General features: G+C 43.0%; 1 protein-coding gene across 1 annotated transcript; it reads right to left on the minus strand.

The window, feature by feature from the left end:
- Window positions 1-4,935: 4,935 nt before the first annotated feature.
- On the minus strand, window positions 4,936-10,092 carry TNFRSF25 (TNF receptor superfamily member 25). The gene is made up of 6 exons (XM_026689566.2): window positions 9,814-10,092; window positions 9,164-9,245; window positions 8,988-9,083; window positions 8,831-8,871; window positions 7,890-8,018; window positions 4,936-6,994 (listed from the first exon to the last, which is right to left on the minus strand). The coding sequence occupies exons 1-6, from the start codon at window positions 9,983-9,985 to the stop codon at window positions 6,642-6,644; spliced, it is 873 nt and encodes a 290-aa protein (XP_026545351.2). The 5' UTR covers window positions 9,986-10,092; the 3' UTR covers window positions 4,936-6,641.
- Between the last annotated feature and the right edge of the window lie 6,136 nt (window positions 10,093-16,228).

Raw genomic sequence — 16,228 nt, forward strand, 5'->3', positions numbered from 1 at the left:
TAAATAAATCCATTTACGCCAGTTGTCCAACATAGTAAGTCCTCAACCAAGCAGGATCCATTGTATCTTAGCTATGTTTTGCAGATTCAACACATGGGATTAAGGCACGGCGTGTAGAGTGTATACGGAATAGTTTCCGCAGGGTAAGAAACTGAAGCTTTGTGCACCATGATGCCAAAGACATCAGTGCCTCATCCGTGTTGGTTGCGTGACGACATGCTCCACGCAACATCATTCAGACGTCACGGTAGAGTTGTACCAAGTGATTTTGCAGCGAATCGAGAGGGTTTTAGAGTTGATGATCTGTAAATGTAATTAATTTCCGAAATACTGATTATACTTCCCATAATAGTTCCATCAATTCTCTTCCCAACACCCCCAGAGAAAGGTGGTAGGATGCTAAGACAATTTACTTTGCGACAGTTTTAATGCGAAGAGACAAATTAACATCTCTTTGCCCCTGAGTGTGTGATTTGGTTGTGTGTTCTGCTATCCTGGCAGGGGTGCGATGGCTCCTTTTTTGTGTGTGTTATTATGCAAGATTTCCTAATTATTTTCTTCTATGGTCACTTACTACTAAAAAATAGGGGAACAATCTCAATTAAATTGGGGAGCCGGTTTCATTTTGATGGAAATTTGCCTTTATTTTTGTTGTCTGAAGAAATAAAATATATTGTGTGCAAGGAACTGGGCATCTTTTGTCATCGCCAAGAAAGAGAGAGAGAGAGAGAAAGGAACTCAAAGGCATCTGGATATTCTCCTTTCTACACTCTTGTGTTAGTTTAGACTTTGAAAATCTTTATCCTGGCCTCCATTCAACGATTGAAGGGATAAACACCGCATTAAAAAATAATCTGAATAATTAATGTTTGACTGTGAAGTTCCAAAAATAATGAAAGTGAGTTTTAGTGGCACGGATTCTCAACATTTTAAAGATCTTTTTATTCAGGGATAAAAAGTGAATGAATTTTAAAAACACCCCTTTTTGTCTAACCTTGAACCTTGGTGAAATTGATAGCTTTATATCCAATGGGAATTTTAATTTAATTTACCATTGTATTGGATCGTTGTACAGCAAAAGTTTTTAAAAAGTACCCAACATTTGAAGGTGTTTTTTTTTAAGTGAAAGGGAAGTCCAACTTACCTTAAAATAGTGTTTTACAACCTTGGCAATTTTAAGAGGTGTGGACAATCAACTCCCAGAATTCCCCAGCTCACAGATCAATCCGATTTTATGGCCTTTTTGCGCAATGGTTGTTAAACGAACACCACAGTTGTTAAAGCAAAGCCCCGATTTGTTAGAAGGTGCCTGAAATTTCGACCATGAAGAAGCGGTAATGGTCGTAAGTGTGCAAAAATGGTCATCGGTTGCTTTTTGGGTGCTGTGGTGACTTTTGCTTTTGCAGAATGGGTACAGCTGGAAGGGACCCTGCTTGATGCGAAATAATTAGCTATCCACCTAATTTCACAGTCACCCTGAAAAAGTTCAGAGAAGAACGAACTACAGATAAATAAGAATAATCCCACGCTCTCGGCCTCCCCAAGAAAATTATTTATACTCCATTTTTTTTGACTTTTTGTGTCTGTGTGCATGCTATGGCTGTTCTGTGAATAGCTGCCGTGGTTCAGTGAATCCCATGGCCGTTATGCGAATCCAGCTTCCCCGTTGAGTTATCGGAAGCCGGCTGGGAAACCACAGGGTTGCAATGGTCGTAAATCCGTGACCAAATTTGAGCACGGGGATGCGGCGAAAGGGTGGTAAGTCATTTTTTCCAGAGCTATTGCAAAAGAATGATTATAAGTCAAGGATTACCTGTATTGTATTGAGATTGGTTATAATAAGAGAACAAGCTTAACTGGGATGAATTTCACCCCCTTATACCTCTGCAGAGTAGGCAGCTGTTTGTCTGAACCGCCTCCAAATCTGGACTTAAAAAACGTTTCATCCCTTTTTCCATTTACTGAAGGGTTCTTGCATATTTCCGGCAAGGTTGCCTCCCTCTTCCTTTCCAGTTTTCCCCTCCCTCCTTTCACAACACCTTCCTGCTTGGGGAGGGGTGTTGATCCTCCTTCCTTTCTTGTCTTCCAGGAAAGAGAAGACGAGGCGCGCCTGGCTGGCATGCCAGCTTGGAGAAGGGATATTTTCCGGAAAAAGATGGAAGAAGAGAGGTAAGAATCGATTGAAGAGAAGAATTTGTAGCTCGGGGGGTTGAACTTGGTCCTCTCTGGGCTTGGTGGGTTTCTTGCAGGCATTTCATGACCCAGCTAGGTAACATCCTCAGCACTAGAAGGGAGTGGGATTTGCAGAAAGGAGGAGGAAGAGGAGGAGGAGGAGAAAGAGGAAGAGGAGGAAGAGGAGGAGGAAAAGGAGATAGACTGTGGGGTCCTTGCTCCGCTCTGAGCTTGATGGTTTCCTTGCAGACATCTTATGACCCAACTAGGTTACATCATCAGTGTTCTGGTGCTTTTTCCTAGACTGATCATGGAGAATCTAGATGTCTGTAATTGTTGATCCCGCATTTTGTGATAGCATCGAACCCATCAGTCTGTTCTGCATGGTGTAAAATTGCACAATGCATGTCTACTTTTCGAAGCTAACCGTTTGTTATGGTTTCTTCTTTCTTTCTTTCTTTCTTTCTTTCTTTCTTTCTTTCTTTCTTTCTTTCTTTCTTTCTTAGGTTACAAAAACGGTGAGTCTCAACAGCGCGGCTCAATGTTTGGGTTTGGGTGCCCGTTTCCTCTGCTTAAGGCATCTGAGTCCCTGGACCCATCAGGCGCGGCCTTGGGTTGGAAACAACGTGGATCCACACGAAAGAGTCCTCGTGGGTTGGAAAATATCACTGCTGGACAGGAAGAAAACAAAACCTGTTCAGAATTACCTTGTAGAGGCAGATGGATGCCACAAACATTTAATTATATATTATATTTATATATCCATAGACCCACACACAAATATATATTGAATTATACATTATATTTATATATCCATATATATATGCACACATACACCACACATATACACCCAATTGAGCCCAAAATTTCTGTTGCTAAGTGAGATAGTTGTTAAGTGAGTTTTCCTGTGTTATGACTTTTCTTGCCACTGCTGTTAAGCGAATCAATGCAACTGTTAAGTTAGGAACATGGTTGTTAAGTGAATCTGGCTTCCCCATTGAATTTGCTTGTCAGAAGGTCGTAAAAAGAGGACTCCGTGACATCGCGACCGTCATAAATATGAACCAGTTAGTTGCCAAGTGTCTCAATTTGGATCACATGAGCCTGGGGATAACTACAACGGTCGTAAGTGTGAAAAACAGTCATATAAGTCCCTTTTTTCGGTGTCATTGTAACTTCAAATGGTCACTAAATGAACTGTTGTAAGTCGAGGGCTATCTCCCTATCAATATATTACAATAAATTAAAAAAAATAAACTGGGGAGTTTGGGGGCACTGGGCATGTCGCTAACTCTACCGGCCTCTCGTTTCTTTTTTTCTTTTTTAATAAAGTTTTATTAATTTTCTACGGTTACATTGAATTAGTGCTTAATAAACATGGTGTTGCCTGGGTTGTTTGATCTGCTTAATGACGCAACTTATATTCCTAATCTTTACCCTGTTTTTTTCCAGCCGTTGCTAAAATAAATCCCACGTTTGGCAGCACTCATTCTGCATCTTTCTTTCTGTTTAACCTTGTTTGTTCCTCTCGTTTCTTTTCCGACAGACGGGAGGAAGAAAAACTGCGACGGATCGAGGAGGAGAAAGAGAAAGAACAAGCGGAAAAACTAAAGACTCTCGGCTTTGACGAGAACAAACTGACACCCTGGCAAAGGCAGATCATTCTCAAAAAAGGAGACATGGCAAAGTATTAACCCTTCTCCGCGCTTTGGGGGATTCCCATTTCGATCCCAGAACCGGGAGGGAACTGCAGGAGAAGCAGAGAGTCGAATCTCCTGGTGTGCGGATCTTCTGTGCTCGTCACCGGATCCACCCAGGATCTCTCCCTCTCGATCACTCGTTCTGTCAAATTTCCATTTGTTCGACCTCCGCATCCTTTTGGGATCTGTCTGTCTCAGCTGCTCATTTTGCTAAATGTCCATTCGTTCAACCCAAACCCAGATCCATTTGGGATCTCTCTCTCTCTCTTCATCCTTTGTTTATCTAAAATTTCTTTGTTCAAATGCCGCTCTTTGTCCATTCGATACAGGCGACTTTAATCGTCCAACTGCAAAGGGTGGGATTTAATTATAAACCAGCATCTGGTCTGCTCAGCCCCATCTTAAGAGCAAATTCTGAAAAAGAGAAGAAGAAAAATTTGCAAATGGCCCAAATTTTCCACAGCTGGCACTACTGAGCACAGATTGGCCAATGCTGGAGAGGTCACTATAAGTAGTCCTGGACTTACAACCATTCATTTAGTGACCATTTGAAGTTACACTGAAAAAAGTGACTTAGGACCATTTTTCACACCTACAACCATTGGTTACATGATCGAAATTCAGAGGCTTGGCAACTGGCATGTACTTATGACGGTTGCATTGTCCCAGAAGGGCACGTGACCCCATTTTGCGAACTTCTAACCAGCAAAGTCTCTGGGGAAGCCAGATTCACTTAACAACTGGGTTACTAACTTAATGGCTGTGATTCACTGTGACGAACAAGGTCGTAAAATGGGGCAAAACTCGCTTAACAACATCTTGCTTAGCAATAGGAATTTCGAGCTCAATTGTGGTTGTAAGTCAAGGACTACCTTCTATGCAAAGCTGACTTCCTGGAAACATCAGCCATCAAAACCAAGATTTGTTTGCATGCAAAGCACCAGCTTAGCTACGATTCCACAGCCTGCCTTCATTTTTCACAATTCTTAATTGTTAAAATTCAGGCACCTTGGAGATCAAAAAACTCACAGGGGGGACCAGCAAATGTGTTAAAGTTGTTTTTTTTTATTATTATTATTATTATTAAGTGCATGAAGAGGAACTCCAAAACGCCTGATGTTAATATATATAGATATATAGATACACACACACACACACACACACATGTAAAATAACATATAAATAACCCCCCCACCTTTTTTAAAGAATGAATTGGCCGCAAGGTGAACGCATAGAATCGTTGCAAACAGCACAACCCCAGATGAGAAATACTTACTGCAGACTGACAAAATTGCAAAAAAATAAAATAGGGCACTCGTAAAGAAAAGGAGAACTTGATAGTAGGGGAAATGAGATTTTATTGCCAAATTTCAATTCCATAGGAATCACGGATTTGGGGTGCATTCTGTAAAGTAGCTTGTTTGAGTGGGAAAAATTTTGCCCTGCGATGCAGCGTCTCACCCCGTTAAAGCTTACGAACATTTTAGCATTATAGAGATAAACAGGTACATCATTTCCCCTGCAACTCTTTGGAAGATTAGCTTCTGCAGATGGGTAGACTGAGGCCAGTCTTAAGACGAATCCTCTTCCGTGTCTAAAATATTCCATGTGATTCACCGTAAGAAAAAACTACCCTTGTCCTCCAGGACAGATTAAACCTTTATTTCAAAAGTGACATACAATGTCTACTACTCCTCTTGCAGTGCCTGAACCCTCCAGAGCAAGCAGGTCTCGTCACAACCTCATCACAACAGCCCTGTGAGGTAGGCTTGTTAAGCTTTTCGTATGCGAGCCAGCAGGATTGTCACAGATCGAGGACTATAGATTCACATTAGAATAGTTCTACGTGGAGAATTACTTACATCCTGGTGTTCAAAACAGAAATACCGTAATAAAATTCAAGTAATACCTCAAGTTGGCTAGCGTTATATCGGACTGATCTGTCTAGACCAGAGGTCGTCAACCGTTTGGACCTCAGGGACCACCAAATTCATAATTATAAATCCCGGGGACCACTAATATGAATTTTGACTGGCGGTGGCTTGCTGACGTTGGTGAGCACCAGTGGGCCGCGGCCTACCGGTTGGCGACTGCTGGTCTAAATGGCAATGTTGGCCCTATTTGTCAGACAAAACAAGACTGTTGGCTCTTCCAGTAAGGGTAGTGAGTTGGCCACCATTAGGCAAAATGTTTTGGGTGGCTCAGCCGATATCGGTAGTGCATCGCCCGCTGGCTGCTCGTATTTTCCCTTCACAAGGAGATCCACGTGGTATCTTTTGCACAGAAGACAAATGAACAAGTTGTGGACGAGGCTGAGGGTTCAAGTAACTGGGTACCATCCATTGGAGTTAAGTCCTGAGCATTTCCAGCTGGAAGTCGTACATCAGCAATGCTAGCCTCGTGACTCTAGGACAACTCGCCACGACCAACTCGCCGGGGGAAAATTCCACGCAGGATAACTCAACACGACAAATGTTACCTGCTACCGTTTCTTCGACCTCATTTCCATTTTGCCCATTACCACAAAAATGGAAATAATGTCGAATAGTGATGGGTAACGTTTATCGTGTTGAGTTATCCTGTGTAGAATTTTTGTCCTGCAGCGAGTTGGCTGCACCAAGTTGTCCTGCGGCGAGATTTACCGTGGCGAGTTGGTTGTGGCGAGTGGACTGAGGCAAGTTGGCTGCGGCAAGATGGTCCGCCGCTCGTACACTGACCCGACCCATGATGTATCTCCCCGTACAAGGAGAGCCCCCGTCGCCGTCCACCTTACGGGATGCCCCGCAGATGCTCCACCTGCAGCTTCTCCTTCAGTTCCTGGGCGCAGCCGCCCAACTGCATGGCCTCCAGGGTGTCCAAAATGGCTGCCAACGAGGCGCCCCGCTGCTGACACCAGCGCTTCAACATCTCGTACTGCTGCTCGCGGAACTGAGAGTGCTCCAGTTCCACCAGCTCGATTTCGCCGTCCTGTAGCCCCAGGCCCCTCACGAACTCTTTCCACCGTCGTACGGGCACGGCGTTGATGACGGTGTACAGATTCCGGCCTTGTTGCAGGGAACGGGATGGCGGGGGCGCTTTGTCCATCAGCACGACTGTCTCGGGAGGGGAGGAGATGGGACTGCCTGGAAAACAGCAGGGAATCAGTGCCACTGGCTTATGGAACTGGGGAGCCCAGTCTAGCACCCTTAATTATAAGTCCCTCCAGAGGGGCTGGATTACAGATCCCATTGGGCTGGGAGAAGGATGATGGAGGCAGGGTGGGCTCTGGGAACAAGCCACGAACACCATTTGATCTCTGCTAGCAAAGTCTGGACTGTTGTATTCTCAAGACCAACAAGCAGTGCAAAATAGGTAACCCTCAACTTACAAGCTATTTATTTAATGACTTTGTAATCCCTTTCGGGGGGTGGAGTCAGGGCAACTGAATGGAGCCGAGTGTTTACTGGCCAGATGCTCTTCCCATTGCCAGAGTGGAGTTTTATTCAGCAGATATATTTCTCATTGTGTCCAGAGAGAGAGAGAGCTCCACCTCTAGGACACCATTCCTGCAAGCATTTGTTTAATGACCATTCAACATTGAAAAAAAAGCAACTTAGGGCCGTTTTTCACACTTACGACCATCTTTATCCCCCAGGTGATCAAAATTCAGATGCACGGCCACCGACTCATATTTATACTGGTCGCAGTTTTCCCGGTGTGTGTGTGTGTGTATGTGTGTGTGTGACGCAATTCCCTTTTTGCGACCGTCTGACCAGCAAAGCCGAGGCGGTAGGGGGTGGAGAGGGAAGACAGACACCCTTTGCACTTAATTTGCAGTGATTCACTTAGCGACAGTGGCAAGAAAGGTCGTAAAACGGGGCAATGTTCCTTTAGCGACTGACTTGCTTAGAATAAAGTCTAAAACACAGTAAAACCTAAAATAAAATAAAAAAAGTTTTCGGCTCAAGTTGGCGGTCGTAAGTCAAGGACTACCCATGGCGAATAAACATCAGAATGACCATCGAATTTTTTTTTTACCGAATTGCGGATTGCTAATGTAGATATTCGGTGCAGGGATCAACTTCGGAACAGAAGTAATTTTCCTCTTCTTAAAATAGAGGATCAGGGCGCCTGCCAAGATGAAAATGCATCCACAAAGACCTACAGCTGAGACCAGAAGAAGAGCAAAATCAAGCAAAAATCAAGATTTTTTCAGATTTTTCCCAGGAGAGATGGGTCAGCCGATCCATGCTATATATCCCAGCGTTAAAACATGTCTTGTTTCCTCTATGAAATTAAAATAAAATAAAACCAATAGGCAATGAAATGAAAGTCTAAAGTAAAATCTAAAATAAAACTCTAAGGTAAGATTTTTAAAAATCCAAAGTAAAGTAAAACAAAAATATAAAAAAATAAATAGAAATCTAAAGTTAAAATAAAATAAAAAAACTGATGTGAAACATAAAAAAAAACCTAAAATAAGAAATGAACATCTGAAAGAAAACAAAAGTCTAAAATAAAATAAAAAGCTAAAGTAAAATAAAGTAAATCTAAAATAAAATAAAAAACTGATGTGAAACATAAAATAAAATAAGAATCTAAAGTAGAATAAAAATCTAAAATAACAAGTATCTAAAATAAAATAGAAATCTAAAATAAAGTAAAAAATCTAATAAAGGTCTAAACTAAAAGGAAGTAAAGATCTGAACCAGAATAAAATGGAAACCTAAACTAAACTAAAAATGTGAAATAAAATGCAATTAAAAATCTAAATTAACATTTGGGAGTGTTTTTCAGCCTCACAGTCTTGCCGTCTTCTCTGGGATCTCCTGGTGGTCTCCCATCCCAGACTAATTTACCTGGGCCTCCCCCACAAGCCCTGAATCTCAGCTCCCTTCCTATCTCCCGCTCTGTCAACCGCGGCTTCGTCCTGCCAGCAATGGGGGGCGAGAAAAGAAATAACCATCGAGAGCACGTACCGATTTTACACACCATGTTGCACTCCTCAACTCTGGGGGTCCTGCCAGGAGGGGAAAGGTAGTTTAGAAAAGGTCGTGTTGCTACCTGGGGGAGATTTGGGAGGGCTGAGGGTGAATGGGGGGGCTAGGGGAGATTGGGGGGGGGCTATCCATTTACCTGGGAGTGATGCTATCAGGAGCCACCGTGGTGGAGAACGCATTAGTTATGTCCTGTGGTCTTTCTCCAAATAAAAGAAATACATTATTAATGAATAAAATACATTATTTTGAGCTTGGGGCACCCTAATTCCTCCCCTACCCTACCCCAATCTGGTTGAGGAGGGGGGGGCTTACATCCCACATGGCTCGCAGGACTCTTCATATTCGCAAAAGCCGGAAAAGCAGGATCCGCACTCGGCGTCTTCGTCTCGGTGACCTTCAAAGAAAGCGTTCGGCCTGGTGACTCAAGGCAGGGATTCGTTCAGCGACGGTAGCGAGAAAGCTCGCAAAACGGGGCGACGCTCGCTTAAGAACCGTCTTGCCAAGGAAGCAAACCTGCAGCGATTCGTTTTAACGGCGGCGGCCAGAAAGGCCGTAATAGGGGGCAAAGCTGACTTAACGACGGCCCCGCTTAGCCATGGGAAAATTGGGTGCTTAATTGTGGTCTTCCATCGAGGGCTGCCTATACCTCTAATCTTTGAATTCAATACGGTTACTAAATGCATCCATCCGGCTGACAATCTTAACTGGGGTTTATTTTCTGGGTTGGGCTTATATTACGAGCACCCAGAAAAATTCTCGCTAGGGTTTATTTTCCAGTTAGGTCTTATTTTCAGGGAAATACGGTACTAAATGTGTCTGCCTGACAATCTTTACTAGGGCTTATTTTAGGGACATGAGCATCCCGGGAAAAGAAATCCTGCTAGGGCTTACTTTCTGGTTGGATCTTATTTTCGGGGAAACGGGGTCTATACCTAAAATTAATGCCGTCCGGATTTACTTACAGGCCTGCAGGGTCTCCCTGTGCCGAGAGCTGCAATTGGTGCATTTTTGGCAGCTTAATATATGGGGAACATCCAGGGTGTCGAAATAACCCCCCGCGCAACCACACTCGGTGTCCCGGTTGCCTCTGCACTCCCGCAGCACAATGGTGTTCTCTGCTGCAAAGCAAAGCATTTTCAATGGGCAAGAAGCATGGACGCCTCCCGGATAACTGTGGGGAGTGGGTGGCGCGGTTTTGGGAAGGGGAGGGGGCTTTGGAGACAGCTTCCCAGAATCCCCCCCCCACCTTGCATCGGGTCCAATTTGGACGCACACACACACACACAACCGTGCAACTTTTCTCTCTTTTTTGCGTCTTGGATGGGTGCAAACCGAGCACTCTCTCCTGTCGGTCCACCCCCAGTCCGCTCTCCGTGCTCACCTGTGCAAGACTTGCACTCAGAACAGTTCTCCCTGTCATACTGGTACCTTCCTTTGGGACAGGAGACGGGTTTCACTGCGCCCGAGGAGGGTCCTTGAAGGGAGGGGGAAAGAGGATGAAGAGCGAGTGAGAAAGAGGCTTTTATTTTCTGGAAGGGTTGCAGGACAAGTCATGCCTAAAGTAAGGCCTAAAGGTTGTCCTGTCCATCTTTCTGGTCTTTCCTTCCTCCCTCCCTCCCTCCCATCCATCATCTATATTTATATCTATCTATCATCTATCTATCTATCATCTATCTATCTATTATCTCTATCTATCATCTTTCTATCCATCCATCTCTGTCTGTCTATCTTTTATCAAATCTATCATCTCTATCTATCTATCTATCTATCTATCTATCTATCTATCTATCTATCTATCTATCTACCCATCTACCTACCTACCTACCTACTGGTCTCTCTCTCCATCCATCCATCCATCCATCCATCCATCCATCCATCCCTATCTATTCGTCTATCTGTGTAATCTATCTATCTATCTATCTATCTATCTATCTATCTATCTATCTATCTATCCGTCTGTCTATCTATCTATCTACCTATCTATCTATCTATCTATCTAATCTAACTATCTAATCTATCATCTATATTTTTATCCCACCTGCATTTTTACAAATGACTCAAGGTAGCAAACCTATCCAACATACATTCCTCCTCCTATTTTCTCCATAACAACAACCTTGCAAGGTTGGGTTGGGCTGAGCTGAGAGAGAGAGAGAGGGACTGGCCCAAAGTCACCCAGCCGGTTTTCATAGCCAAGGGAGAACTAGAACTCACAGTCACCAACACTTACCCGAGATTCATTTTCATGGACTCTTGTTCAAACAGAACTCGGAGATCATCTAGCCCAACCCTGTTTTGTTTAATGAGGGAGGGGAGAAAATCACATGACTTACCAGGGTTGCTCTGATTTTCCGATCCTAGGGATCTTGAGCTTTTTTTCCTCCTAAAAGCCGATCCTTCCACTTCTCGGAATATCTTGCTGGCATCCTTCACGCCATCCAGGACTTGCGATCCAGCAGATAAGAGCAACAAACTCACCAGAAAGATCTAAAAGGAAAGGAGAGGAGATGAGGAGTCCTGCCTTGGGTTCGGGGTTGGACTAGATGACCTTTAGGGTTCCCTCGAACCCTCACGATTCCACTAGACGGGAAAAGTAAAGAGGCAGGAAGTAATTTTTTTGGCCAAAAAGGTGATGGTTGGAGATCATCTAGACCAGCTGTCTCAATCGTAGCCACTCTTTTAGATGAGCGGACTTCATCTCCCAGAATTCCCCACTCGGCTGACTGAGGAATTCTGGGAGTTGAAGTCCACCCATCTTTAGAGTTGCCAGAGTTGATAAATACAAGATAATCCTTGACTTACGACCACAACGGCGCCCCAGATTTCCGTCGCAAAGCGACGTTTTTGCAAAGTTGAGTTCTGCGCCCCATTTTACGACTTTACTGGTCACAAATCATGATGCCAATCATTGCAGCCATTAAGCGAACCTGGCTTTCCCCCTTGACTTTGTCACAAAAGGGGATCGTAGGACGGTGCGACCGGTCATAAATACGAGTCAGTTTGCCAACTGTCCAAATCTTTAATTTACAGGGGTGCTGCAGTGGTCATATAGGATTTCCTTACGCGTAACGACCGACGCAATAAGAGATCATTATGTTTGGCAATCCCATCGAGCCACTTAAAGACCAGCAATAGCTTACAGCGTAAGTCGAGGACCACCTGCCTTTCCCGCAGACCCCGCTTCAAACAAACCTGGTTTGTACCTCGCCGAGGATACTTGCCTCCTTATCCATCGGTCTCAAACCCAAAATTGCGCCCTTTCTAACTTCTTCTTCTTCTTCCTTTCTAGATTCCTTTTAGCGAGACTTTCCTGGGGAAGAAAAACCAAGACGCAACAAATAAGGACCCCATCATCCTCGTCCCAAATGCAAGCGGTCCTCATCTTACAAAATCTGGGCTTATTTTTAGTTTCTTTTATTCCTCGAGGAAGTCTGTCTGCTGCTCACCTCACCACAAGTCGAATGCTTCCTTCTGGTTTTACACTGGCTTAACTTTTGCCCTTCGGTCACATCTGGTGTTCTTCTTCACCACATTGAACACCTATGTCTTTTTAAAGGGCCCGGCAGGATATATAAAAGGAGACGCAAAAGACTTTAAAACAAGGACGAGTTTTCGGGTTTCCTGCCTAAGCAGGGGGTTGGTCTAGAAGACCTCCAAGGTCCCTTCCAACTCTGTTATTCTATTTTATTCTGTTTTATTCTATTCTATTCTTCTCTTCTATTCTTTTCTTCTATTCTATTCTATTATTCTATTCTATTTTATTCTATTCTATTCTTCTCTTCTATTATTCTATTCTATTCTATTCTATTCCTATTCTATTCTAATTATTCTATTTTATTATATCATTCTATTCTATACTATTATTCTATTCCTATTCTAATTATTCTATTCTATTCTAATTATTCAATTCAATTCAATTCTATTCAATTCCATTCCATTCCATTCCATTCTTCTACTTTCTTCTATTTTATTCTATTCCCAAGGAAAATTTGGAATGATTTCAGTAAAGCGGAAACTTTTTACCTGGAGCTATTCAGGAAAAAAAAAAGCTATTAAGGGACGGTATTCATATTTGGTCTTTTTAAATTTCCCCCCCTCTTCCCTCTGCCTCGTCCTTCCTTTAGTCCTATGCCTTTGGAAGCATAAACCCTATTTTCAAGGGGGGGTAGTTTTTAGAAGACCTTTTTTCCTCCCCTTTCTGCCCCATCCATCACTTCGAGCAACAGTTTCTAGAGCCATTCGACCTGCTTTTTAGCATCAAAGCTCACATCTTATTTCCAAAATAGATTACCCCGTAGAGCAGCGTGGGCCCTGCCCTAGGAGATCCTTATCGGGGTGTATAGTCAGTTCCAGATTAAATTTACTTCCTTTCCCAAAATATGATTTCCTCTCCGTTTTAACCCTTTACCGCTCAGAGAGGAGGAGGGGGCAGTTTTTGCGCATGGCTCTATCTCTTGTGCATGGATGGAACCCACGATCTTTGTGGACTTAAAATGACCTTCACCTGTTTGGGCAGTCCAGGCCTATCTCACTCTGCAAAGCAAACATTTGAAAGGGCAGGAAGTGCCAAAAAAAAAAAAAAGCAAAAACATGGCCAGGATTAACATGGCAGGTTGTGAAATCTCCCCATCTGTTGCATAACCCCCATCTCCAAATTCAGCCTCTGATATTTCTTTGTAAAGAAAATAGGATGGTTGCAAATCTTGGCTGCATTAATCCAGATGACCACCAGGGGGCAACCAGATGCCACTTTGGTGGCCCTCTGTGGAAGTGCAACTCCAATCTTGCAACCTTTCCAGAGAAAGCTAGAATCAAGGCCCCCTGGTGGCCCTTTGAGGCCTCTGCATTAACAACGGCACACACAACATACAACACGTGTATATAGTAATTGTGCATACAAGCACAACCTACCGCAGGAATAAAATACGCAAGCCTTTTGAATCCAGAAACTGCGTTTAGCTGAGGTGGGACACACCCAAGAACCTCAAAATCAAGGTTAGATATGTGTCGCTTAACAACTTAACCTGGTTGTTGAAATTAAGCTGCATCTCAGATTGTCAAAAGACCTTGACTCTGGTGTGTGTGTGTGATCAAACATCTCCACCTTTCTGACGTTCAATTATCCAACCATAGTGGTCTCCATCTTTGGTGTCTTGAGAGAAACAGGTTGATCCCTTCTTGTGGAGGGGTTAACTGGCCATCTTGCATGCTGCAGAGTGCTGGACTAGATGATCCTTGGGTGTCCCTTCCAGTTACACTGTCCTGATTCCCATTTCTCTGTCCTGCTCCCACTTTGCAAGATCTATCTGCTTCCTTTGCCAAAAACCCCCAAAGTTTTCAGAAAAGGCGGTGCCCTTTAAGCATCACTCCCTGGGCATTTATTAAAAGTACCAGAATTCTCCCAAGGTAAAAAAGAAATTCCCAAACCAACCCTCCAGAAATGGATTTTTTAACATCTCTATTTCAATCTGAAAGCTGGTTTTGAGATTCTTTTTCAAAGAGATATTTGACAATATCAAAACAAATATTATTAAAGAATTTACAATTAAGAAAAACTTTTCCCAAGGTATTTAAGATTTTTAAAGGATTTTTTAAGTTTTAAAAAGTTTTAAAACGTTTTAAAAGCTTAAAAAGTTTTAAAACATTTTTTAAAACTTTTTAAAGAGTTTTAATTTTTTTTTAAAGATTCTAAAAAATGTGAAAGGGTTTTAAAACAAAGTTTTTAGAATTTTAAAAAGATTTAATGATTCTTAAAAACTTTTAAAGTGTTTTTTTTTTAAGTTTTCAAAGTTTTAAAAAAGTTTGTAAAGGTTCTTAAAAAGTTTTAAAGGGTTTTAAAGTTTCAAGTTTCATTAAAAGGGTTTTGAAAAAGGCTTTTAATTTTTTAAGATTTTAAAGAGATGTTGGCTTTCAGATCGTTTTACAAAGGAGACCCTCAGTTAAATTGGGGCAGATGGGGAACAGGGAAGAAACCCAACCAACAGGGGAGCCCACCCCATCACCCTCAGGGCTCCTGTTAGAATGAGGCAGAAAACCAGAAGCCCCTGACAAGAATCAAAGGAAGAAGTGACAGAAAAAATCTCACCTACCTTTTTGAATGAAGACAGCTGAGCCTCGGTTTAGTCAACCTGGTGCCTAGTTGAGAATCAACCCGGCAGTTTTTCCATCTGCATAAATGAAGTTTCGCGAAATCGGATGCCCGCCGGTGCTTACCACAACAGCTGCTGCACGGAGACAACCCACCCCGCATCGGTCGCGTTAAAAAGAGACCACAACCCCCAACACACCACCACCAAAAGTCTCAGGAAATCAGGCCCCCCCTTGCACCCTCCCAAGCCGTGCCACCCAGACGTCTTCGAAGAAAAGTGAATACCAACCCAAAGAGGCAAATTTTCAAGTCCACAAGACAGGAAGGAAATGTAATTAAAAAAAAAAAAAAAGAACGCACACCCACAAAAATTAAAAGTGCAACTTTTTTTCTTTTTCAAGCGAAGGGATCCAGCGGGAAACGTTTGAAAAAGTTGGGGAAAGAGAAAATAAAATAAATTAAGGGGTGGGTGAGGTTGATAAAAATGTCATTCCTTCATTTTTGGGGGAAGATCGAATTCGTGGTGAAAAATTCAGCTGCTTTTTTTTAGCGGTCGGAGGAAGATTATTAAAAAGGTTAAGAGGGAGATAAACGCGATGGAGGGTTTTTTTTGTCTTGAGAATGTGATTTTGGTGAATTTTGCTGAAGAGCCAGTAATTTTTTTCTCGAAAAAAAAAAAAGGGAGAGAAAAAAAAACCCACACCCCGCCTTTTATGCAAATAGATTCAAAGGCTGAGTTTGCAATGGAGGTGAAAGACAGATTGGAAATTATGAGCGCAGGAGGGAGCGACTGACGCAAAGGACCAGGGTGGGGTTTCCCCCTCCTTCGTAGAAAAAAGGCGATCACCCTAGATAATACGGTTAAAAAGGGGCCTCGGATTGGCACCTATGGGTACGGGTGGTCCTCGGCTTACGACCAAAATGGGGAGCAGAATTTCTGCCCTTCTAAGCAAGGCGTTTGTTAAGCGAGCTGCGTCCGATTTTAAGACTTCTTTTTTCCCCACGGTCATTAAGTGAAGCAGTTGTGAAGTCCAGCTTCCCCATTGGCTTTGCCTGTCAGAAGGTCGTAATAAAGCGTTCGTGTGACTCTGGGCACCGTCATAAATATGAGCAAGTTGCCAAATGTCTAAATTTGGATGTTTCGGTTGTGAAAAATGGTCCTAGGTCCCTTTTTTTCAGGGCCGTTTTAACTTCAGTCCCTAAATGAATGGTCGTTAAGTCGAGGACGGCCAGTCCCAAAGCAATTCGGGCAATGAATTCCACTAAAGGAAACCGGCAAAGCGAGCCCC

The sequence above is a fragment of the Notechis scutatus genome, chromosome 16 (genome assembly GCF_049901735.1).
Source record: "Notechis scutatus isolate UNSWTSFEM ecotype Mainland chromosome 16, rNotScu1.2, whole genome shotgun sequence".
NCBI classification, from domain to species: Eukaryota; Metazoa; Chordata; class Lepidosauria; order Squamata; family Elapidae; genus Notechis; species Notechis scutatus.

Bases quoted from the DNA above. Each gene is read 5' to 3' on its own strand.
- TNFRSF25 (XM_026689566.2), bottom strand. From the start codon at position 9,985: ATGCTTTGCTTTGCAGCAGAGAACACCATTGTGCTGCGGGAGTGCAGA. The intron at 9,246-9,813 runs GTAAGTAAATCC...CTTTCTTTGAAG, and splicing joins CAGGGAGACCCTGCAGGCCT to GTCACCGAGACGAAGACGCC. The intron at 9,084-9,163 runs GTAAGCCCCCCC...ATAATGTATTTT, and splicing joins TCCTGCGAGCCATGTGGGAT to ATTCATTAATAATGTATTTC.